Source organism: Sminthopsis crassicaudata, chromosome 2, assembly GCF_048593235.1.
Source record: "Sminthopsis crassicaudata isolate SCR6 chromosome 2, ASM4859323v1, whole genome shotgun sequence".
Classification (NCBI taxonomy): domain Eukaryota; kingdom Metazoa; phylum Chordata; class Mammalia; order Dasyuromorphia; family Dasyuridae; genus Sminthopsis; species Sminthopsis crassicaudata.
The window spans coordinates 193951604-193979130 of NC_133618.1; the positions used below are offsets into that span (position 1 = coordinate 193951604).

Here is a 27527-nt window from a genome sequence, read left to right on the forward strand (position 1 = left end):
TCCTGTGTGATATCAGGGAAATCTGGGAATATCCATTAACAGGAAATTCTTGTAAATTCTGCTCATTCTCTGATATAAAGGCAGTTTACATGGAGTGGTTTTAGGAAGGTTTTAATAATACACAGAAAGAGTGGTTAGGACAAGAAAGAAAACCAGAATTTGTGTCGTAGAAAAATGTAGAATTTGTTTTAAGTTTTTTGTTGTTTTGAAATAGAGCTCCAGCAAAAGATGCTGGTCTTTTTGGCATTCATTAAATGAATCTGAAAGAATCATCATTTGAATACATTTATAGGATAGTGACTCTGAGTCTTTGTGCATAATGAAATGTTTTCTGAATCATCCAAGGAAGAATACATTATGTTTGGTATGACTTTTATGTATTTTATTACGTACTAATTTTTTGGAAACTGGAAGTGTAGGCATTACATATGACAATTGTCCACTAACTTCTCTTTCTAGCTTTATATCAGAGGTGGAGCACTTTAGTTTTGCCAGTAGTACTAAGAACAACACCTAAACCATTGACTCTATCACACCAAGACAACAGTTCAATACAAGTAATATTTATTAAGCACCAGCTATTTGTGAGGACTTGTATTCTCTTCTTTCATAGTTTAGATAAAACAGTATCCTAGGGGTTATAACACTGGTTAACTATAGTAGAAAAGATGGGGATATATTGGGACAGTTTTGATTGCAGAGGTAATTAATTATATAACAACTCCTCAGATATAGGTTCTGGCATCAATTTCATTTCATTCTTTGGAATGAGCAGTGCATTTCTCAGAACTCAGGTTTTTCATTAATGAATTCCAGGTAGTAAACAAAGCTGAGTCCTGTGAGGGAAAGTTCACAAAAATCTCAGTGTGCAGAGGGAGTGAGGTAAAAAGTGTCAGATATCTTCCAAAGTGGACAAATGCAAAGGAATTTATCCAGTGGAAAAGAATCTGAATTATACTTGTAAGATAATTGGATCTGAGCTATCAGATGGAACCTGAGGAAAGGATACAGACAATTCAACTCAACCTGCAAAAAAGGGGAAACATGCATTTGTCTTCTACATGCAATATGTGAACATACTCTTAATTCTTTTAAACAGCACACCAAAGACCATCTGTCACCTTCTGTAAGATAGAGAAGTGCCTTAGGAAGCACATACCCTTGGAAGGGTTCACTAGGAATGCTGCCATTGGGAAGGTTTTATCCCTTTAACATCAAGTCCCAGAGTGCTTTTCTTACCTTCGGTGAGAGTTCCTGTTGCTATTTACGTGCCCGCGCCCTGTGCAGCCTGGTGTAGGACACTTGAGAACATTTTCATGCATGGCAAGAACTTGACAAGAAGAGGTAGAGAAAACAGTCGAGTATTAAAACATAGAAACACTAAGAATACAAGAATATGTAATCATTATCACAAGAGGCTGGGTTAGTTTACAATAGACATTCCTTCAAATTTTGGTGATGGGCATGGTCAGAAAAACACAGGAAGGGAAGAAAGAGAGAATTTCTGATCTCATTCTAATTGGCATGCAGAGCACAGGAGCACGAGGAGAGTTATGGAGGATAGAGAATGTAATAATTAATTTGTCTCTAGTGTCACAATGAAGCAAGGGACTACTGATATATTTTCCATACATTAGTACTGAATATTGATTAGCCACAGAATTGCATGTAAATTGGTGATATTTCTTGAACATCTGTAAATTTTCAATTCCAGATTATTACATAGGTTGGAAAATGGGGGAAGGGATGAAGGAGCAGACCTTATTGTATAAATCAAACCAATTTATAATAATGACTTTTTCAGAATTAACTTTTATATTGTTCCTTAAATATTACTATGAGGAGCTAGACAAATTACGTGAACAATCATTTCATAATGTAAAATTAACAAGCAAGAACTTTACTAATGATAATATGTTGTTTTTTCTTATAGAAAAATAATGTTCCTAATTCACTGTCAGTAGGATATTCAACTAAGTGGTTTGCTTGGTGAAGATGGATTTATATGGATCTCTCTACACTTTTACATATTTCTTATTATGAACAGAATTCTTTTGTTAAAGCACAGGTTGGAGTGTAATTTGGTGAGGGCAAAGAACACAGGAATTTTACTTTGTGAATTGGCCTCATTGGATGTTTTAAAAAAGTAACATTTCTGTAGTAATTTAAAGTTTGCAAAGCAGTTTACATACATTATTTCATTTGAGCCTCACAACAACCCTGTGAGGTAGGTACTATTGATATCATTAATCTCCACTTTACAGATGAGTAAACTGAGGCTTTTTGGACTTTAACAATTAGCCCGTGGTGACAGAGAGGTGGGATTTGGTCCAGGCTTTTGACTCCATGCTTCTTAGTAGCTGGCTTCAAAAGCCAGGACACTTAAAAATACAGAATAGTATTTTGAAGCCCTTCTTTTGAGTAAAAAACTGTGCTTATGGTATCTACATTTACAAACCTGACTAGCACCACTGAAACTTTGATATGACTTATTGGACTAAATTATCCTATAATTGCAATCTTTTTCATATTTCATATTGCATGCCTTGAAGTGATTTGGAGGGAATTCCAAAAGAATCACAACAGCGATACATGTCTCCTTTTGGTGAAATATATGAAGCAAGCCTGCTTAGAAGTGGAAAAGGGTGGCAAATCAGTCCCAGAAAGGGCTTCCACTGTTATTGATATTTTATAAAAAAACACATATTCACAAATGCTTAGCAATGATTGTATTATATTGTATATATATTTAAATTAGTGACCCATAATAAATAGTATTAGAATACATTCATAAAGCTGCCTAGAATTGGACAGGATAAGATAGGATTAAGATATGTTTTTTAGACTAATGATATGCCAGTCTTTTGATTACTGATAGTTAGATTTCAGGTGATATCACTTGACCAGTGGTAGAATAAACTGAATTCATATAGTATTGAGCTATTATGCCATGACAGAGTTCAAAGTTTACTGTACTTAATATTTTCTCATGAAACTCTAATATGTGGTGATTTTTTTGAGATTCAGTCAGCAACTTATCTTTTATGTTAGGGAACAGGAACTGGACCTGTGATTTAATTAGTTTAGTAAAGTCCTCCTGAGGAAACTCTTTTTTCCAGCTTTCTTTTATTTGTTGTTTCTTTCAATTAAAAGTATAAGAATTCATTGAAAGGGGTGAGTCTAATTTTTTTCAGTCCCCCCTTAGTACTTAGCACAGTGTTGAGAATGTAGTGGTTAATAAATGCCTCTTTATTCATCCATCCATCCATCCATCCATCCATCCATCCATCCATTCATTCATAATGCAGATCAGCACCTTTCTTACAACTTAGTTTTAGAGAGTTATCTGGAATATTGAAAAGTTTGGTGAGTTGGTCATAGTCACACAAATAGTATGTTAGAGGTGATATTTTAAAGCAGATCTTTCTGTTTTTGAGGCCAACATCTATCTACTAATTGTGGGTTTTATCTTTTACCTTAAAGGCAAACAAAAAATGCATGCCCTCAAGGAATAGTATAGATAGATTCATTTTTCTCTAGAATCATAAAATTCTGAATTTGGAAGGAACTCTGGAAACCATTTTAATAGTCTAGAAACCCTTGTGTGACTTGATCAAGATGTCTTAACTAGTTAGAAACAGAGCAGGATCAGAAAAGTATTGACCCTAATTCCCCTTTTCATTCCCATGCATTGCCTCCTATTTTAAGCTCCTTAAAATAACTTTTCTATTCTTCTAACATATGCTAACTGCTGCTTAAAGAATGAGAGCTGGAAGAGACCTCAGACGACATGTAGTCCAATCCCCTTATTTTATAAAAGGTGATCCAGGGTTCCAGAGTAGGTGATTTACCTATGGTTACACAGCTATCACATAGAAGTGTTAGGACTTGACCACAAGTGTCCTAACACTTAAGTCCCAGTATCTTCTCCATTCAGGGGCATTCTTAAAGTATATTTCACAAGTTGGATACATCAAGAACTATTTGTTCACTAACATTTTTAAGTTATCACAGGAATGACAAATATTCAAAAATGAAATTCTACTGTCATGCACATTTTCTTCTAAAATGTTTACAAGGAACATGAGCCAAAACTTTCAGTACAATACTGGAGCTAAACCTGCATTTCTAGTTCTTAAACACTGACAAGGGAACACACTGGGGTTTGCAAGTTTTCCCTCTGATCTCTAGTTCTATAGTACCACCTCTGCTTTCTCTGTTTTAATGGGACGTATACTGAAAGTCACTTAAAAAAAAGAGGGTAGATGTACAACACACCACATTTAGAAGCTAGTTCTATCTTCCTTCACCCTCCTCCCCTGCTATAAACAGTGGCAAAGAAAGATTGGTATGCCAGGGAAATGACGGTGTCTCATACTTTCATGTAGAAATATTGTCAATTTAGGCTCAAAGTAACTCTGTTTCCTAGAGCCATTTCTGAAGCTGTGAAAGCAGGTTAACTCTTCTTAAACAATTCATTTTAAATGTTTTCAAATTGGCAGGTACTTTTCATGTAAGAAAGGGGAGAAGTTGGACATCACCACCATTAAATATTGTAAGATATAATACTTGAGATTTATTCCACATGATTCAAACTTAATTCATTAGTCTCCTAAGTCAAAAACAAAGACCAAAACATATATTCTTGGCCACCACTCCCTTACATGTATTATTTTAAGCTTCTTGAGGATAGGGACAGTCTTCATTTTTGCATTTCTATCCCTAGGGATTAGCACAATGCCTGGCATAAAGTAAACAATAAATGCATTTTCTTTAATTTCTGACTTAAATTTATACTGTGGTAGAAATGATGTAATAAGTATTATATGGAACAGACATTACACATGAAAATACAGTACAACCTCATATATAAGCACTGACTAGGGTCATCTACAAAAATCTAAGTAACCCAGAGAAATGTCTCAAGGACCTCCTCCTACATGGGTTTGGAGAGGATTTCAAATCAAAGAGACAAGACTAAGGAACTCATGCATTAGGTTGTCTCTCAGCTGACAGATAACACCATGGTGGATAATGCTAAGTCCCATTAGAGGAGATCAACAATAATCACTTGCACAATCCAGACAGGCTGGATGATTTGGAGGTCTAGATAGGTAGGAAACCAGATAAACGAGGTTGCACTGTGACGTGAGATGAGGATGAAGAAAAGATAAAAAGAGGGGTGGCAAAAGACAGATCTGTAAGAGCTTTTATTCACACTTGGTATCCGTGAAACATGGACTTACTCTCTGGAGGAACCCTATCTTTGTGAGGACATCCGGATAAACTGCGATGATGAGGATAAAGCCCCGTTACGTGGCCAGTTCCATCACAGCCGGGGGTTGGACACTTGCTTTCTTTTTTTTCTGTTCTTGAGGGATCTAAAAGTGACAACAAGTGTCAAATAAACGCATTTCACTGATTTAAGAGAAATGTGGTTAACTGACAATGTGACATAACATTGAAACACTACCTGTGGCCAAGTTCAAGACCACAGATATTAGACTTTGACTCTGGGCAACTGATTGTTTTGGAGTGATACATTTTACCCTTTGTATAGATGAAACTAGTATAACAATGAGTGACATAATAAATGGGTTCTATTCTACAAAGAAATACAGAATATTCCAAACCTACATTTTGCTTGGTACATTTTTTTTTGTGTGTATTTTATATGTTAGACAGTGTTGCTTAAAGAAACATTGAAGAAATAGGTGATGGAGCATGACCTTTTTAGAGAACATCTTCCCCCTACTCATCTAGCATTGTCAATGACCAATTTCCTTTCACTCATTGACTAAAAAAGTGTAAGGTCATTCAAAACACTTCAGCAGTATTTCCCCTATGTTGAGTTCTGCTGCTGAATGTACTGAAAGCTGTAAATTTACTTTTGTTGAAGTTTATTCTCTGGAGGTTAAGAGACTCATCTCCTTATCATACCAATTTAGCCTCTTGCTGAAAATGAATTGCACTTTAAGAATGGAGCATAAGTATGTGACAAAAATGTGGGAATTCTATCTGATAAATACTTTAAGCAATCAAAAGCATTTCAGAAGTCACTACAGTAATCACTTGTTCTGACTTCTTGGTCTTCCTTGTGAAACTGGAGGAATTTGGTAATTGGTAATTTGGTAATGCTGTACATGTATTCAGTTTTAAGAGGGGCAATGGATCTTTATAGTCATTGGCTTCTCTAGTTTAGTAAAGACCAAAACAGGCATTTGGTCAAAAACTTAATATTAAATTTCATAAAGGAAATGGAATTACTTTTGAAAAATTTCCCAACATTAAATCCTTCTTTGTAAATGTTTCAGATATAAGAGTAGAGGTTTTCAAAGTCCATTTTATAGGTCTCTTGCCAGTTGGTGAAAACCAATTGCCAAGGTCACTAAGAAGCCAGATTTTTTTTTATAGTTTGGATGCTGAAATTGTAGAAGATTCAATTGAAATTCATTTATGATCTTTGAGGTTAGGTCATATTCGTATATTGTGGTTCAGGATTCATACTATTTTCCTTCTACCATCTCCTAATGGAGTCTAATATGCGTTGGTGATTTTTGCTTTCTTTTCTCTTAATTTATTCATTTTAATCCCATTTGCTATTGATCCTTTTAAATTGTAAGAAAGTAGATTTTCAGCTATTGTTTGATAAATGCATCTATCTTTTAATTTATTTACTTTGTGGGTACTGGAATTTTTGCAAATGATATTTTTTTGGTAAAACTTTGTCTCAATTGTCATGTACTTTATTGTCATCATTGGTTTATATCACAATAATCAACTTGAAATGTTTGTATTTTAAAATCAACTGTTTCATTCATATATCTCATGCATATCACTAAAGCATTTCTATTGAACTTTTCTCCCCATTCCCATCTCTTAATAAGTAAAACATTTTTTGCATTAATGAAAAGTGCTATAGAATAATTGTAAACATTGAATTGATGCAAAGACAAGTTTTAAAGGTAAGGTAACAGATTTAGAAGATATTAGTGATTTTCCTAAGTCCTATAACGGGCAAGTCATTAGATTTTTCAAAGGACACATTATCAGGAGAGATGATAATGGCCTTGAATCAATGGATGAATTGATCTTATTTAAGAAATTTGCTAATATTTATTAAAATGTATTCTTCCAAAGAGTTCTTTAGTTTTTAGGAAGTATGCCCATCCATGAAATAAAATCACATGACTTATAAACCATTTTATTTATTGGAAGACAAAAGGGGCATAGTCTCCTCTCGATGCATGAATGCTGGCTGGGTTTGGACAATTCTTCCTATCTCTACCTCTTGCATTAATAATCACAATGTATTAACATTATCTGCCTTTCCCTTCACCCATGTTTTCCCCCAAGTCCATGCTGAATTAACTCAGTGTCTTATATTAAAAAGTCTTTATGTCAGATTTGGTTAGCTCTTTTAATATCAGTTTGTTTTTCTCCCCCTTCTATTCTGTTATTAAAACTTTGTTATTCTAATTTTGATAACTTCTAACAGCTTTAGAAATTTGTGTTGAATGAGTCTAGAGTATAGGTAATACAAGTATAACATTAATTACATACCATGACGATCTAGGTTTTGCCTTTAATAAAGAGCAAATATGTAGTTAAAAATAAAGACTTTTAAAAAATCTACTGTCTACAATTGTGGGAATCTGTTAGGTGATGATAAAATAATAATTATCATATCTTTGTTAAAAATACAAACATAAGAACAACAAAAACATAAACCCCATTAGACTTCCTCCCAATTAGCATAAAAATTAATCCTAGATGCCCTGCTTGAATTGGTCTCTTTTATTTGAAGAATATAACATATATTTGGGGGTATATTCAAAAGAAACTTTGGAGACTGAAAAGGATTGATAAAAACTTATTTTAAAAATCTAACAGAGAGAAAGGATTTGAAGAGGCTGAAGGAAGGTGAGGAGTCATGGCTTCCTCTATCATTTTAAAAGTCCATGTTAGTCTGAGTATATTTCTCAGTATAGCAATTCTGAGGAGGAAAGAAATCACATTTCCTGTCCTTTTTCTGCTTAGACCAGAGAGATAAGGCATTTATATTCCATGTCTCCGGGTACAACTCTGTGAGTGCTGCTGCTGCTGCTGTTAAAGGGCCCACAATAGCAGAAAACCAAAGAAGCTAGAGCAACACAGGATCTGTAAAACAGTAAACCTGACCAATTTTTGGAATAGAACCCCAGCATTTCAGAACTGAAAGGGAATTTCTTGTCCAATAATATCCTCCATAATGTCCCAAGAAGTGGTCTTCCAACTTCCCCATGAAAATCTTCAATGAGAGAGAACCCTCTACTTCCTAAAATAATCCATTCCCTTCCTTGAGCTCTAATTGCTATGAAGTATTTCCTTAAAAAAGATCCTAAACCTGTCTTTTCCAAATTTTCCCTAGAGTTCCTAGTTCTGCCCTCTGGTGTCATAACTTTGACTAAAGGCAACAAACTCTTAACCATAGTGTTTATTAACAAGAATACTAAAACATGACCACATGATGCACTTGTCTAATTGGGCAATTATATGCAAGTAAGATACAGTAATTTGTAAAACATCTTTATTTTCTATGTAGCTGAAGAAGGTTCTGTAATTCTTAGTTAAATGCTTCTAATATAGAATGTCAGGATAATTTTTTTTATAACGGTAGCATTGTGCTTTGTTTTATTTGAAATATACATGATATAATGCTTATTCTTTAATCCTTCCCCGTAAAATCTGATTCTTGATTCTTCCACATGGAAGAATTCTTGATTTTATCTAAAAAATAAGCTAAGTCCCATAATATACCATACAATGTATGACCATCTATACATTGGAACAGTAAAATAGTTTCCAAGAAAAAAAAAATTATTGAAAAGCCTTTTTGAAACAACTGTCAGAATCTATGCAGCCAATATTTTAAGAACCCCATAGTCAACTAGTAAGTTATTTAGAAGTCTGTTTTCTAAAGGGTAAAAGACTGAATGGGACTCAGCCTTGTGAATGCCCAACTTATCACCATTTGGTGACATGCATTACCAGAATCATGTGCATACATTGAGAGGAGAATATACACCTATGTCCCTTGGGGAAAAAATTGAATAATTTTTACTTTGTGATTCAAAATAATTCGACAATCGCCTTTCTAATCCAGATACTCAAATTAGCTTTTCTGAGACAAAGTAAAGCTATCTGTAATTACATTTTAAAATGCCTCAAGGTAGAAAAAGCAACACTTTTCAGGGCAAACATGAAATAAATCATTCAAGTAGAAACCATACCTATAGAATACCTATATAATTGCAAAGTGTTAAACACATACACATACATAAATATATGTACACCAACTATTTATCCCTGTACACATATGCATATATTCTCTTTTAAATAAATGAAATCACAATAAAAAAGCAACCCATTACACATATTTTTTTAGTGTGCAAGGTTGGATTATACTTAAGAAAAACACCTTAACAGTTTCCACAATGGAATAGAATCAGTGAAGTGGAATGAATATAAGAAAGAAATTGCTATTGATCTTAACCCAGGCCACACCATGCCTTGCATAGCAAATGACTTCCATTACCTTAGTATCTTAAGATAATTAATGTGCAGTCACTGCCCTTATCTTATGTTATCGGTCATTCTGATATTGTTCAATTTCTATCAGGGAGCTTAACGTTTTAAATGGGAGAGGCTTCATCAATAACTGTCATTGATGATAATTTTATAAATCATGATGCCACCTACCCAATCCAATCTATAAAATATGCACTTCATAGCTGATTGACTAACTGTTACATAAAATCTTGCCATCAAATGGAGTATGTGATTCTTTTTATAACAGTGCCTTTTTATCATAATTTCACTAAGTTTATTCTCTTTAGTTCAACACTATATTCCAAAGAATTATTACTTTTTCACTGGAAAAAATATTATCATTTACTTGTATATGACATTGAATATTGTATATATTTCTTATAAAATAGTTTATTTGCTTTTAAGTCACAAGCACAGCAAGCTATTTGAGGGCTACATAAAAGGGATAAATATTAAATCTATAACTTACTGTAATGCATGTCCATGTTAAACTATAAAGAAAGCATTTTATTTTTGCTCACGTCATCATGAGACAACATATGTTAGATAAAATTTTACCTTTACCATAGTATGGCTTTTTGACATGGCTGTCACTGGTTTTAGGCTTTCTCTCCTCCCCAGGAAGTTGTCTTGGAGGCTGCTCTTCAAATGACCTCATATTATCCCTTCTGCCAGCTTCCATTGCCATTTTTTCCCTCATGGCTTTTGCTCTCTCAGTTTCCAAAGCAATAGCTTTTTCAAGAAGGGTTAAATTACCCTTGGTCATATCAAATACTTCTTCAGACCTGTCTGAATTAACAGAGGTGGTGTCATCATCTCTTTCATGACATCCATCCTCTTTTGCACAGCTAGCAAAAGTTCTAGATCTGGGACTTAACTGTTCTTCAAGCCTCATTAAGTTCATCATGTCAGAGTAATTCCTATCCGGTGTTCTTCCTGGGAAATCATCTTCTTGTCTGACATGTTGACGGATGTTCATGTTTTGCTGTTGATTTCTTTCCTGTGGGTTTGTTTCACTGAGTTTCCTAGCAAGATCAAAACATTGGTTTCTCAAGCACTCCAAACTGCTGAGACATACTTCCTCATCACTCTCCTCTACCATTTTTTCCATAAGTCCATTGTTCATAGGTTTCCCTAGCATTACAAAGTTCATGTTTCTGTTATCTTGCTGTGATATATTGTCCGTATAATTTCTGTCATTAATGTTCTCCGAAAGCACTACACCATGTCCTTGTGCTAGTAATTTAAGGGAGTCCACAGTTTCCCTAACAACATCACTGTCTAAGTCTAAACTCAGCTCAGTTTTTCGACCCATGTTTTCATTTTTGTCACTATCGTCTTCCAGACTATTGGATGTATTGCTGTTCATTTCTGATTCAGTCCTGGCTCGGTATGCTGCATCCTCAGCAATTTTGCCCAGATTTAACAATGACTTGGCCACCAGTTCATCGTAATTATCATACTCATCATTATTGTTATCGTCTTTTTCTGTGTCTTGCATTATTCGAGTATTGTGACAATTCATTTGATGATCTTCTGCAAAAAAATTAAAAAAGAAAAAAAAGGAAAGGAAAAGGAAAAAAAGCTAGAAGTTGAATGGTAGTTATATTTGCATGGTCAGAAAAGAAACTATAAGTCAAACACTGTTTATCATAATTCTAGGACCTTTAAGCCCCATTTGCAGTTAAGTTTAAATGGCTGACATTAAGATAATAGATTACTCTAATGAACACCAAGCTATTTTTAATATTTGCTATGCACCATTAATTTCTTTTATTAATCTTACAATAAACCAGCAAATATTATAAATATTTTAGGTATGAAATTTTACTTTTTCTTAAATTTCAAAAATAATATTTTTCTCTTTATTTGCAACTTAATTAGATTTATAATAATCACATTACTAAACTTTTTAAGAGCCTATGGATTTTATTCCTTACCAGATCTGAAATGGGTATAAAGTATAATGATTTCCCAGTGGTTTGTCTCAATGGAAATTTTTCTCTACATGCTGAGGGAAAGACACATTTTTAAGGAACTACCCAAAGATATATTCTACTATTTCTGTTCACTACCATCATGAATTCTTAGGCTGAATTCAAAGGCTACCAGACCTATGCAGTCATCCCAAATTTGATGCTACTGAGACATGATTTTTCGCAATACACAGTAAAGCAAAGGAAGTTCTGAAGAGAAATTTTAGGAGATAAATCAGGTTTCATATGAATCCCACAAACATTATAAAGTTAGGTGGGAAGGATTAGAAAGTGAATGCTCAGGATACAAATACCTATGGAGAATAGTATAGTTCCAGAGTGAAAACAAATTGCACTAAACTAATAGGATACCATTCATGGTTGTGTTTTCTTCATGAGTTTCATCTCAAGAAAATCTTTATGAGAAGATAGAATTAATTAGGTTCATAAGTTCATTCACTTCCTCAAAACTTTTTGGGAAACTGGTTTCTTTCTTTCTTTCTTTCTTTTTTTTTTTAATTCAGATCCCAGGAGGACTCAAACAAAATCCTACTATTTTTTAATCTGAAAATTTGTATCATGAAACAATATTCTTAAAACCATCATGATCACTAAACTTTACGCAGTTCAATTCAATTCAACAAAATGTTTATTCAGTGTCAACTATGTTTAGAGGCCAAAACAGCATAATTGATGGTTTGAAAGGCATCTTTTAGAACCAGGATAAGCCCATTTCAGGACTTGCCATAAACAGGCTATATGACCACAGATAAGTCACTTAATCTCTTAGTATTCCAGTCAGCTCCAAGACTATAAGTCACTTAAAGATCCCAGGTGGAGGAAGTTTTTAATAATGTGAGTTACCTATTCTTATTAAATCACAAGATTGTGCTTTAAAAAATCATAACACCCAATGACTATTTATTGATCTTTTCCCCTCTGAAAATTATTTTTAATAATATGGGGTAAAATGAATTATATGTTTAAATCTAATTTTTTTAAGAGTTTGGTTCAGTCAAACCATGTGCCAAATTCAAGTGTTAAATCTTTTTTATTAAGTCAAATATAAAACAAGTTTTGTTTATTGGCATGTTTGTGAAGTGAGGGTTGTTGGCATTAACACTTTCAGTTAACTAAGGGTGAATTCACATTACTTCTGCTCTTCTCTTTAATGTTATTTTGTTATTCATACTTAGAACTATAAATGATGGAAAGAGCAATCTCTTAACATATAAATGTATCACTCAGTTTGGGAATGAGATTTTTTCCACTCAGAAAACAAACAAACAAACAAACCCAAATCAGAAAATTTTATGATAATCCTGATAATCAAGGTGTATTGAATCTCAAAGTTATTTGTCTCTTGCACCTCATTTCACACATCCATCTAAACATGAGTAAATTAAGCTGAATCATTTAGAATTCACAGGGCAACCAAAAGTAGAAATGACATTTTTCTAGATCATCCTCATTAGTCCTCACCTTTTTCTTAGAGGGGTAGAAGTATCCTCTAAGAGCAGTGAGAAGAAAAAAAGTTGGCCAATGTAGTTATTTAAAAAGGTAGTGAAAGAACTAATCTCAGAAATAAGCTTGTGACATTTACCTAGTTTAGAGATGTAGGAGTAGAAGTAGATTGCAATTTTAAAATTTTTGAAATTCTAAAAGTTATATTCTCCTCTCAATTCATGCACTTTAGTTTTGGATGCGTGGGCTGTGGTTTTGGGGTACCCCTTATGTTAAGCAGCTTGTGCCACGTCCATGCAGCATTTCTTGTCTCTCTGTTTTCTGAATTCTTCTGTGATGTAAAGTTGGTGGAGGCTTTTAAGCCCCAGATTACGGTGCCTATAAAGAATCTACAGGAAGAAGGATCTGAAAGATGTGATTCATGATCACTCAAAACACATACATAGTCTTGAAGCAATGGAAAGTTGAGTTAATGAATAAAATAAAATAATTTTGAAGTTTTTGCTTTCATGTTTCCTTCATGGATCTTAGAGTTGGAGAAGATCACAATGGATGTTTCACTGCTCCCAACTTTGCCTTTGAGAACCAAGTAGAACAAATCTAAGCCTTATTCCACAATATAGCTTTTCAGATACTTAAGACAGCTGTCATATTCTCCCTCAACCCTTCCCTCCCCCAAGTTTGCTTTTATTCAGGCCAAGAATCTCTAGTTTCTATATCAGATTTTATATGTGAACTCACAGTGCCTCCCTATCCTGATTTTCCTTCTCTGGACATTCTCCAGTTGGTATTGTTCTTTGTAAAATATAGTTCTCAGAGCTTCCCATAATGTTCTAGATGTGCTTAGAACAAGGCAGAGTATAGCAGGGCAATTAACTTATTCCTAGATGAGGTGTCTCATTTATTATACTCCAACAATGCAATAGCTTTCCTGGTCTTTTCTCCTCCCAAACTTATAAGAGAAGAAACATGCTTAGATTAGTAATGTGACAAAGAATAGCCCATTCCTCTCCACCTAAAGACCACAGCAAACACAATAATTGTTTTCAGGTTACTAAAATTGAAAAAATCCATACTTCCTTTGGGATATACTGCAGGTACTATCTTTAGGGCTATCACTCCAGAAATATAGAATCCAACAAGGTGGTGAAATGATCACATAGCAAGAGAAAAGGATTGTAGATTGATAAATAAAGCACTAATACTTGCTTCTTATATAATAACTAAAAGAAGACATTTAGCATGTTGGCTAGATCCACTGTGGAAGATTCTGGAATGACATGAACAAGAACTCCTCAGGATAAGAAAGTGTGGTGGATGGTCCTGAAAAGGATACACTCAAGAATCTACTTATGCATTGAACTAATGTTTTAATCTTCTTCTTCACCTTATTTTTCTTGGTCATATCTTTTAATCCCCTAGACTCCAGACTTTAGAATCATCTTTGATTCTGCCACATTATGTTTTCTATGACCAAAATAAAGCCCAAATGTTCTTCTTTCATTTCCTCACTACTGTAACTTCTAACCAGGTATGGACTGTCTCCCCCATGGAGCAATATAAGCAGAGCTCTGTTAGATGCTCTACTTCAGTTTTCACAAAAGAAATAAAAAAATAAATATTAACCAATAATTTTCAATTATTGAAGATTAAATGATATAGTAATGAAAGAGAAATGGGTATTTGTAACACAAGTTATAAGTTGTAGCCACTGGCATATTTTTCAGGATTTTACCAAAGTACTGGAGAAAATTGGGTTGGCTGTGAAGAAGAGTAGTTATAGGGGAGGAAAAAAAATCTTAAAAACTGCAAATGCAAGTCATTTCACTAGCTTGGCTCATCTTCAGCTAACAAAAGCTTGATTCCTGCCATCTGAGGTATCATGACTGACAGCAGTTGATATGTGAATGGCTGGTGGAAATGATATGCTTGGCTCTAAATCCTTACAGGCTAATAGATTTTCTGAACCTACCTATATTTCATAAATACATTTGCTACAAAGTCAACTCTTAATTATCTAGGCTAATGGAGGGGAACAATCAGTCAGTCAGTCAACAACCAATTACCTACTGTGCATCAGGAATTGTCTTCATAGATCAGAAATCCTTTGTGTTTACTCTGGAATAAACTCAACAGTTTTATTTTCTTTCAGGTGATTTGCCTTCCTCTTCATGTTTTCTGAGGCTAATAATAACACAAATCTCCTTTCCTGAACACATAGGGTCTGACAGTGGTGATGGGTAAAGAAATTGTTGTAGACTGTGACAGCATGGGATTAAACATTTACTCGAGTTAAACACAAAATCCAATTGCTTATAATCAAAGTTTTATTCTACTCTTTTATTCTACTTTTTGGTTGTGTTGATTTTTCAACCAAACCATTAGCATATATTTGTAGTGATATAGTACTTAAGATAGTGAATGAATTGATTCAACCAATCTAAAAAACCATTTAGAATTATTGGAAAAAGATAACTGAAATGTTTATATTCCTCAACCCCAGGGAGTCCACTGCTAGGCATTTAATGGAGTGGTCAAAGACAGAAATAAAGGTACCATATATGCTGAAATATTCATATCAGCACTTTTGTGATAGCAAAGACCTGGAAACAATTAATTGAGGAATGGTAAAACAGATTATGGAGCATGATAATAATGAAATATTATTGTGTCATATGGAATAAATATAAGAAATTTAGAAAACCTTGGGATACTTTTATGAATTGATATAAAACAAAGAAAGCCACACTTGGAAATTTGTATTAAAAGGATTATAGCAATGTAAATTTTAAAAAGACTCAAATCAATAAAATAAAACTTTATACTATGAAATGATTGCCAACCAAGAGAAGATGAAAGAATGCACATTTCTCCTTTCACTGGAAAGGTAGAAGAATATGGGTGAGTAATGCTGCCTATGGTCTCAATCATGATTCATGTATCAATTGGTTCTAACTTCTATTTGGTGCATGGGAAAGTTTATTGATAGAAGCATATATTTAACAATGAAAATGATGAAAAAGCAAAAGTCATCACTAAAATTCTAAAGAAAAAAAGAACATAAATCATTCAAAATGAATTACCCCAATTAGCCTTTTTACTATAGCACATTTCTCAGTGTACTAATTTTTCTTTATATTAAAGTAGTCTGGTAAAATGGGAAGAACACTGGCTCTTGAATTTGAGGGTATAAGTTCTGATCCTGCTTTTGGTATTTAATTCCTCTGTGATTATGGGTAAGTCATCTTACCTCTCTGGCTCTCAGGTTCTTTACCTGTTACATAAGGATGTTGGACTAGATGGCCTCCAAGGTCTCTTTCAACTCTTGCCTTTGTTAAGCATGTGTTCTCAGTCTTAGCTCTTTTCACTTCTAATTCCTTGTTCTATCATTTATTGTCTATCTTACTCCTTTGGTCTTTTTCTTGTACTATTTCTCTCTATTCTATCTGCAAAAGTGCATAGAATTTTGAAGTTTTAAAAACACACACAGACCCACCTAAAAGCCTTGATTCCTCTTTATCCAAGATTAAGACAAGCAAGATTAAGATAAACTCTGGCTTTAATAGAGAGAGTTAACTATGACCTCAGCAGTAAGGGGAAGGGAGGAAATAAGCATTTATTAAGTATCAAGTATTGTGCTAAGTGCTTTACAAATATTATCATTGAGACAGGGTACAGAGACCCATGATTAAAATACTTCTTTAGATGGTTATATTTTAAGGAAACAGGGGCAAGTCAAAGAGGTGGAGTGAATCATGATAACAATAATATAACAAGAAGGAATACTAATGTGAGAAAATATAAGAATTAGAAGGAAAAACAAGTATAGAGAACACCTGAGTAAAAGATTAATGGGAGGAAAAAAAGAAGAAATAGTTGAATTCAAGAAACATAATAAACCTGGAGCAGGGATACAATATAATAACTTTTGGGTACTCTATCCAGATATATGTTAAAGTTCTCTGTTTAAATGAAAACAGATAATAGATTATTGACTTGCATAAATGATCATTTCATCCTTCAATATGTAGAGGAACCAACAAAGAAAACTTCTATTCTGGATCTGATTCACTCAAGCAATGAGGACTGGTTATGAATTAGAAATAATGACAATTTTGTATATAGAAGGGAAGAAGTGACTACTTCCTTCAAAAGTTTGTGAAGAAAAGAAGAGGGAATTTGGGCATGGTCTAAACTGCTTCCTTGTTCTGGGAGAATAGATTTTAAATTGTTCAGAGAAAAAATAGTGAAAATACCATGGCCTAAAATGCTACAGAGGGAAGACAGCCTAGGAGAAATGGAAAACTCTCAAAAATGAAAATTTTAAGTCATACCACAAAGGGAAATAATTCTGATGCAGAAGGAAAAAAAAATGGGACATGTCTGATGAGACTGATATATTTGCACAGAGAATTCACCAATCAAATTAGATTCTAAAAAAACTACACATACATATTCATAAAGATAGAAGCAAGGGCAAACCAGAGAGAATGAATCTAATAGTGGAACAGTGTCCTGAAAAATAGTGCCAGAAGTGCTAAAGCTCAAAGTGAGTGGAAGCTGGTGAAGGAAAGCTAGAGATCACAAGATTGTGTTTTTATTTGTTTATTTCTTAGCTAGTTTGGAAGATCACAGAATAGGTGATATCAATTGTGATGGATGGTGTGGTGGTAATAGACCACAGGGAAGGCAAAGCTGCTCAGATCTTACTTTGTTTCTGTTTTCTCTGCCATGAACACTGATCCTCACATTAGCAATGACAGAATAAAATAGTTAAAAGAGAATTGATAGCCGAGACATGGAGGGAGAATAGTAAGAGAATGCCAGCCATATTTGATGAAATCATGTCACTTAGCCCAGATTAACTACATTTGTAGATTCTGAAAGAATTGGTAGATATGATAGCTGAGTGACTGTTAATACTTTTGAATGTAGAGAAAGGGAGAGTTACTATGGAAATGGAAAAGAGAAATATATAGTATTGTCTATGTAGCATTTATAAAATATAGACTAGTGAGCTTGAATTTAATTCCTGGGAAGTTTCTAGATTGGATCATTAACAAAGTGAAAGGGAAACTATGATTATCAGCATAGCTTTAAAGAGGAGTAGGTCATGTTGGACTATTTTGACAGTTTTGGAAAATTAGTTAATGCCTATTATATGTTACCTTGTTATTCGGTTGTTACATTTGTGCTGACTTCCTATGATCTCATTTGAAGTTTTCTGGGAAAAGACAATAAAGTTGTTTACCATTTTCTTCTCTAGCTTATTTTATAGATGAGAAACTGAGGCTTCCACTACCAAAATACCTCATACATTACCTAGATAATACAAAAGGATTTGATAACATATCTCCTAATCTCCTTTGAAAGGGCAACCTAAGAGATGCAGTGGATAAAATGCCTCGACTTTCTGAGTTCAAATATGGTTTCACTTAACCCTGGGCAAATCACTTAACCCTATTTACCTCAGTTTCCTTATATGTAAAATGAATTGCAGAAGAAAATAGTAAAGAACTCCAGTATTTTTGCTAAGAAAATCCCAAATGGAGTCACAAAGAGACATAATTGAAAAATGACCAAATAGCTACATCTTATCCTAACTAGACCACATTTGGAGGATTATGATAAATTCTGAGTGTCAGAGATAAGGAAAGACATTGATAAGATAAATATTTTCTAGAGAAGGGCAGCCCATGTAGTGAGCCTTGATTCCATTTCATGTGAAATTTTTTTGAAAGGAATTTGGTATGTTTAATTTAGAGAAGAAAAGACTCAAGAGTGGTTGTTTTCATTTATATGAAGAGTGACTTTTCCTTTTTTTTTTTTTTTTTTTTTTTTGGAATAGAGATTATAACTGTTCTCTAGTCTCAGAGGGAAAAGCTAGGAAAGTGGATACTACAAAGCATCAGATTTGGGCTTTAAGGGAAAAACTTCCTCACAATCAGAACTCTACAAAAATGGAACAGTCAGCTTCAGAAGGCAATAGATTTCCTTTAACTGGGCATCTTTGAATGGAAGCAATGTTGCCTTTTGGGATTTGTTATAATGGGTGCTCCTTTTCAGGGTGAATTGGACTAGGTGACTGTGAGTTCCCTTCTTCTAGTTCTGAAATACTGTTCATTTGAGCATCTCTCTTTTCTCTCTTCACTTTATTGAAAGTCTCCCTTTACATCCATCATTTGTTCACCATTCACTCTCGTCAGTCTAAAGACTCATTAGGGACTACAGAATCTCAGAATTATAATATATCTTAGAGGTCATCTAGCTTAACCTTAACTGAAATAAGTTTCCTTATGAATGGACCAACAGTGATCAAAAAAGGGATTTTTTTCAAATCTTAAAGAGCTCTGTGAAAATACTAGCTATTACCATTTGTTAGTGATATGGAATAAATTTTTAAGAATTATTTTTCAATACATGTATCTGGGTTTTAAATAGTTTATCTTTAAGAAATTATAACTGACAAACATTTTAAAGGTTTCCAGATTTTTTAAATGGCTAATTGAGTTGCATGTATTTGTTTAAATTAGATCAATTAAAACCTATTTTCTTATATAAGCCTATTTTCTCTATTCACAAATATATAAAAGATCAGAACAGGATCAGTTGAGGAAAGCTGTGGTTTGCAGTCTCACACCAGACACCATGATCCTTGTGAGTCAATAGTAAGCTTATTCAACACCTTTTTTTGCTAACCTTTCCACTGTTAACAATGAGAATATTACTCTGTTGAGGGGCAGCAAAACTGCAATTTGTATCTGGGCCCTGCTATGTCCTACTTGTGTGACCTTAGGCAAGAAATTTTGCTTCTATGGGTGTTAGGTTCTTCATCTATAGGATGAAAGACTTAGTCCAGATGGTTTTCAAGATCCCATTCAGCTCAAAATCAATGATCTTATGGCCCTAGTTCTCTTCTCACATTTAATTCCATCTGATACTTATCATTGAAATGTAACTTTCCTCTAATCACTCATTTCTTTTGGATCTCTCCTTATAGCTAAGGACTATCTCATCCTATTCCCAACACACAGAAGGAGGAGGAGCTAGCATTATCTTGTTCCCCAGTGTCATACTCAATAACCACTCAGCCTTTTACAAATAACACTGTCCTGTCACATATCCTAGCCTTCACTCCCTCAATTTGCTCATTTACTGAAACATCTGCCTCAAATGATCTTTAATCACATACAAGAGTGATTCTACCTTAGACTTTTTACCCCCAAGTATATTTGTACCAAGTTCCAGAGTTCCTAATTAGAGCTCCTAGATCTATTTGGCTAGAAAACATTTTTTTCCCTATAATTTTTTTTTCTGTGTCCTTATTACATTATAATCCAGAAATACTCTCTAGGTTATCAATTTATTTTTCCTAAAACCTAGTACAAAGAATTGAACATATTGCTTCAGATATAGTCTAACATGTATTATATAATGGGACAATAATCTTCCTTACTTTGGACACTGTTTTTAGGCCTTTTATTTTGGCTACTCTCTTGTATTGCTGCTTTATATTGAACTGACAGGGAATTAAACTACTTTTCTGGAAAGTTTGGCAGTGAAGATAAGGAGGGGGTTTGGAAATAGTTTCGGGTCTGTGGTAAGATTTTAGGGAAGCTTTTTAAAGAACTTCTCTGAGCATTTTAAAATATATTTTAAAAATTAAAGTTAATTTTTATTTTATTTTAATTTTAATTGTCGATTTTAATTGTCAATAGTCTTAATGTATGACCTTTACAAAGTTAGAGACAGTTGTTTGATATGTTAGTAGAGGAACTGAATAAAATTGTAAGAACATTGATACTTTTCTATAAATAACATAAGAAGGAAAAAAGGTATTTCTAAGGAAAAACAAAAAGGTACTAGTGAAGTTGTATAACAGAGGCATCAAGAGTCATTATTTCATAGAATACTTGGTCTTTTCACTTTGTAGTGCTTATGATAAGTGTAAACAAGGAAATAACTATAAAATAATTATAATAAAATTATAATTATAATGACATATTGTTATAATTATATATTACAATATATTTATAATAAAATTATAATAAAATAGTTTCACTGTCATAGACAATAAAGTAGAAAAAATGATGAGTAGAGATGGTGATAATGAAGATAGTATTAGTAATGATGGTTGCAAACTGTGGTTCAGGATCAAGAAATAAGAGATCAAAAATCTGTAGACAAATCTGAAGCTTCTTTCCTGTATATAGGATCATGAATATGTCTTTTCAAGAATAGAGCTGAAAGACACTGTAGGTGATGAGCTCTGATCAACATTGGAATGAAAGAAGGGAAAAAAGAAAACAATATGAAAAGAGAAAAAAAGAAGGATGATAGAAAAGCAAATTGACCATATAATAATAAACAGGAAATGACTAATCACCAACATAGCATTTATTCCATAACCATCTATCTATGTGCAATCAGGTCTTACACTGGCTAAAGCAAAGGTAAAAATCAATACTAAATTAAAAGAAAGGGTAAAGATAAGTAGACACTGCATGTGATCAGAGTAGCTACAATCTGACCTATTTAAACAAGTTATCAGCTTGAAAAATGGGAAATGGACAAAGGAGACTGATTATGATTATAATGATTTCTCAAGAAGATTTAATTAGCACCAAAAAAAAGTTATTTGCATTATAATGTCAGACAGAATCATATAGTAACATGAGTGCTAGACTTGGATTTAAGGAAAGTCTTGGATTCAAATTCTGATTTTACAATATACTAATTTTATAATCATGTGTAAATTATTTAACAAGTTTCCTCATCTGTAAATTGTAGATAACAATTCTTTCAGTATTAGTCTCACAGACTGGTTGTGAGACTTAAAAGAGATAATATATGTAAAAGAATTTTGAAACCTCAGAACTCAATGTCAGTTAATATTATTATTATTATTATTTCAAGGGGGAGTCTGAATGGATACAATAATTACCTTAGAGAATACATGATCTCTTACTAGGAATAGAGACCAGGAAGCCATGGTTAGTAACAGTTTAGAGTATAAATTCATTTGAAAAAACATTACAAAGAAAGCAGGCAGGTGGGTCTGCTTATGAGTAGCATCATTACACAAAACAGCAAAAAACAGTTAAAGAGAAAATGAGACTACAGAAAGTTTGGCATAAGATCCAGTTAAACTAGATTATTCTAAGAGCTTTGATAGATGAAACTGAAAATAGGATAGCAAATAGACATTAAATAGAACAGATATGCTGTGTCAGCATTTCTATTGTGATATAGTCTCATCAACAACAATATTGTAATTACTATGCTTAGATTCTACTAACTGACATCCAAGACACTGTGTGAGTAAGTAGGTATTAAGAATATGAAGCTGTGGAGATGAGGTGCACCTGATCTTAGTGTTAGAAATCAGTCTAGGGGAGATACAATTTTAAAGTTATTTAAGAATCATTTTTAAAGATTTCTCAAAGAGATTAAAAGTAAAACTGTTCAAAGAAGACATTTTAATTTTTTAAAGTGACCTGGAATTATATGGCAATCACTAACCCATATTCCATATTTTCTAATCTATGTAAAAGCTCTTTGAGGATTTCTTTGACAAAAGCATCAAAAAGGAACAGAAAGCCTTCTACAAATTGTTGGGTACTATTGGGTATTTCCATAATTCTACAATTAAAGAATTTAGAGAATATAAAATCTTAGGGTTTGTTTGTATCTTTTTTTTTTTTTTTTTTTTTTTGGTCCCTTGATTTCAAAAACTGACTCAGTGGAACCAACTGCAGCATTAAGCACTTTCTTTCTTTCTTTCTTTCTTTCTTTCTTTCTTTCTTTCTTTCTTTCTTTCTTTCTTTCTTTCTTTCTTTCTTTCTTTCTTTCTTTCTTTCTTTCTTAAGAAATGCTTTCATATATATATAAATTATGTAAAATTCTATGACAGCTTGGACTATCAGCATAATCAATCAATAATTGGCTGAATAGTAACATTAAATAAAGCATAAACTGGGACACACAAGCTCACCTAAAGTTGGAAAGTACCCTGAGCAGACAACCAACAAAAATTCCTATTGATAGTGAAATTCTCAGTTCACAGATGGCATTGCATTCATTTTGAATCCTAGAACATTATAAAATCTCTAAAATGAAATCTACAGTCACTTGACAGAGACTGGCTTAAGCATCCATATTAGAAAAAACAAACCAAAAATGTCAAAAGCCTAGATTATGACATAAAGTTAGATGGATAAGCTCACTGTGTCAACTTCTCATTATAAGTATCTTGTAGAGATGCTTTAGATGGATAGTGAGTTGGACCTAAAACAATAGGATAAGGAAGAACTGGCTAGGAAACTAGCATTTTCAGTGCTTGCAAGTTACTCATTCCCACAGAAATATATCTTTTTCTAAACACCAATATTCTTCTAGATATGTCTAGGTATGACATATGAAATACATTGCAGGATCTTATGAGAATCAAAATTGCAAGTGACCCAAAGGGCAATGGAAAGATACACAGTGTGTATAAATAAACTTATTACCAACAATGACTTGTGTGAAAGAAGCTGCATCAAAGGCATCCTCAAGGACATGTATGACCAGAAAAGAAAGTAGACTTGTCATATATCAAAAGTGATGAATGGCTTGTGTGCTGTGCTGTTATCCATGAAATATGACCAAGTGAAGGCCTTAAGCATGTTGGTTAGATCATGGATGCACTGAAAAGAAAGAATAATCATGAAACACTTAGGATGCTTTCAGTATTTATCTTGAAAGCAATTATTTGGTCCATGTCATTTCATAAAACATAGAAAAACAATTGAGAATATGGTCATATCCCTGTCGTCCACACTGCACTAAATCTTCCCATTATAATTGTCATAGATTGAAAGAATTTAGAAAGAAATTCTAGGTTGGATCCAGAAAGTGTAATTGACCTGCCTAATGGCACACAGCTCATTAGAACACAGGTTCGATGACTACCAGGTCAATGGTCTTTTCATTAAAAGCAAATTATAATTTCTCTTATTCTTGAAAACATTCTAGAAATTTTAAAGTGGTTCTCCCAACCATTTAAAAGAGAAAATCTGAGATCATATACAAATTCTGATCTGAAGAGTGAAGAAATTTCTAGTTCAAAGCAAAAAAAAAAAAAAAAAAAAAAAAAAAAAGCAATTTGTTTTGCTTTCAATGCCATCCAAATTTAAAAAAAGAAGAAGCAATTTTGGAATCAGGAGTAGCCTGACAATTACTTGGAGGGCTACTAGCCATGTGCTTAATGCCTTGAACATAGTAAGCATTTTATGTCTGTGGAATTGAACACTGAAAAGGATCCCTAGGCCAAAACAAAACAAAATGAAACAAAGCATACACACACACACACACACACACACACACACACACACATACACAAACACATAATCTACCTCTTAACAAAAACAAAAATCTTTCTGTCAGTTATTCACTGATTATAAAAGTCCTTTAAATTGGGGCACAGACTTTTATATTTTATAATTAGAAATAAGAATACAAAATGTAAATAGCCTTGGAATAAGTAAATTGACATAATAAATTCATCCTGTAGTTTCAATACCTGTATTCTTTAATGTGACCTCTGCCCTCTCACAATGTTCCTTAGAACCACTTCTTTGATATTTACACTAGAATCTGTGTGAAAACCCTGGGATCCCACAGAATGGGAATTAGTGTAGAATGTGTGATGACAATTTTGGCTATTTAAGTGGTGTTATCTTTAGGAAGTCCAGGAGATGGCAGTCCAGTGGTGATTCATAAAATCTCCAGAGTGGCTGCTGAAGTAGATGCTCTTTTCCCTGATATTTTTATAGTTTTTTTTTTTTTTTTCCTGTAAGATTATGTGGCTGTGGTGTAACTGGAGACATCCCCCTTCCTCTGAACTAAATTATGCTGGACATGAGCAGATGGTATTTAACCTCACTCATTCTTCTATATTCCTGAATTATTTAGTGTTAGTGATTATGTAGTTTTAATATTACCACTATCAACAAACATTTCTTCATTGCCTGTAATAAACAAAGCAGTATGCTATGCTCTAGGGAGACAAAAAGGTCCTTTTCCTTTTCCTTTTTTTTTTTTTTTTTTTTTTTCTGGTCCTGTGATTCATCAGGAACTTCCAGTTTGGTAACCCCTATATTGGTCATCTCAGTAACTAATCTGAAACTTTAATCTTAGAGAATGACTTGCTCCTAGATATATAACTAGCATGGATGCTAGGTGGCATAGTGGATAAAACATGTCATCGAATCAGAAAGCCTCATCTTCTTGAGTTCAAATCTGGTCTCAGACACTTACTACTCAGGTGATTCTGGGCAAGTCACTTAACCCTGTTTGTCTCATTTTCCTCACCTGTAAAATGAGTTGGAGAAGGAAAGTCACGAAGATCCAGACATGACTGAAACTCAAGAAGAATACACAGCAACTATGTATCTTATCAATTATTTATAACTTAGAAATCATTGAGTCCAATCCCTTCACTTAATAAAGAAACTCAGTCCCAACAAGGTTAAGTAATTTGCCCAAAATTATGCAAGTAATAATTAGCAGAGCTAGGAATTGATTTCCAACATCCCCCACTAAATTTAATGTATTTGTCCCCTTATTGTTCCAAAGCTTGAACATGCCATAATCTTTCTCTTCCGGCCCTTGAGTGGTTCATAATCTAGTCTGGAGATAGGCATAGAAAAAACAAAATAAATCATAGGATATCAGGGTTGAAAGAGAGTTTAGAAGTCACTTATTCTAAGCAACAAATTCTGTCTGCCACATCTCCAACAAGCAGTCACCTAGCCTGTTTAAAGACTTTTGGTATTGAAGAAATCACCTCTTCATAATTTATTCCACTTAATTTCCCACACTTTTGTCGATATTATTTCCTTTATGTTTAATTGAAATAAAATTTGTAGTAACTTTATCCATTGGTCCTTCTAAAACTGAGGAAATCATATTCAAATTCTTTTTCCCACATGGCAATCCTTCAAAAATTCACACACACTTCTTTTCATCTACTCTTATCCCTTTGCTTTTTTTTTTTTTTTAAGGGTTAAAAACAATTGAATAGAAATGTATTTTCTTTCCTTCTTATTCCCACCCAAATCACTATTAATTAGAGAAATGCAAATTAAATCAATTCTCCTTTTACTTCTCACCACTTTCTCCCTTCCATACTCCTAGATTTTCAGTATTTGCAGGTTTATCTCAATGCTACCCTACTGTGTAATAGGTAACACTATGGTGTACAGAAGTCTTCATGATATGTAGATGGCCGGTATACTTGAAAAAAGATGTCAACTCAGTGGAATTGATGAGATCTGGGCTCTCTAGTTCACATATATAGTTAGTACTTAGTATCGGTGATGTAATGGTTTTCTAGTTCATACATACTCAGTATACTATAATGATGTAATTACAATAAAGTATATAAGGGCTAAGAAGGACTAGAAGATAGACATTCTATTTTTTTTTTTTCCCTGAGGCTGGGGTCAAGTGACTTGCCCAGGGTCACACAGCTAGGAAGTGTTAAGTGTCTAAGACCAGATTTGAACTTGGGTCTTCCTGAATTTAGGGCTGGTGCTCTATCTACTACGCCACCTAGCTGCCCCAACATTCTATCTTTAACCAACCTCATGGTGGCTCTCATGCCTCCTGCACTAAGATCAAGACTAAAGAATCTAGACTCTATTCTTGACCATTCTCGTGGTATCTATCCTGCTGAGACCAAAACCTGCCCAAAGGACCTTCAGAAAACTAGCTGGAACATAACAATGATATTCTCTAATATACTAACTTCACCCTTACATAATGCCTGAATACATTCTACTAATTGATACCACATATGGCCATCTCAGTTATTGGTTTCCTTTAACTTACTGCTGATAAACACCATGAAGTTGATTTGCTTGAATTAGAGGCCATCATCCCAAATATTTTCCCAGGCTTCATTGTCAACTGTGTGTAGCTTCTTGTGATTAATTTTGAACTTTATTCCCATTGCCTAAAATGTTTGTATATCTATTTGACTTAGCAGCCAATAGAATCAATCTCTTCAATTTGTATTCTTTTGCTCTATTCCTTTGCATTTGCTGTTATCTTAGGTCTTCTGACTCTATAAATCAAACTTTTATGTGGAACAATAACAAAGCTTCCCTAAAATTCAGACAAATTATCTATGGCCTCTCTTTACTACTTATGACTGATTCTTTGCTGTTCTCAGAACAAAGGCAAAGTCCACATATGTTAGGCATAATTTTCCCTTTATGAATACATCATGATGATTCCTTACTAAATTATGCATTTCTGAAATGGTTAGTAATATTGGCTCTAGTCACTGAGTTTAATAACTTCTTTATAACTGAAGTGAGGGTTAAAGGTCTGACATTTCCTGGATTTTTCCTCAGTCTAAATTTCCTTTCAAGCATATTGATTGTCTAAAATAATAACAGCACTCAGGCTTTGTCTAATGGTTGTATTCTGAAAGAGATTTAACAACAC

The 27527-nt window shown here is 33.6% G+C and overlaps 1 protein-coding gene across 31 annotated transcripts in view; it reads right to left on the reverse strand.

Moving 5' to 3' along the window:
- Positions 1-27527, reverse strand: part of MYT1L (myelin transcription factor 1 like) — a 693632-nt gene that overhangs the window by 166489 nt on the left and 499616 nt on the right. For 23 of the 31 annotated variants that reach the window (XR_012486139.1, XM_074288020.1, XM_074288013.1 and 20 more), the window contains 3 exons: positions 10150-11127; positions 5247-5381; positions 1240-1330 (listed from right to left, as the gene is read on the reverse strand). Coding sequence is in view for 30 of the 31 variants with exons in the window: in XM_074288020.1 (XP_074144121.1) it covers positions 1240-1330; positions 5247-5381; positions 10150-11127 (1204 nt within the window). In the remaining variant the exon portion in view is untranslated. Of the gene's footprint in view, positions 1-1239; positions 1331-5246; positions 5382-10149; positions 11128-13170; positions 13415-27527 lie in introns of those variants that run through there. The other 8 variants (XM_074288028.1, XM_074288027.1, XM_074288026.1 and 5 more) reach the window with 3 other exon arrangements.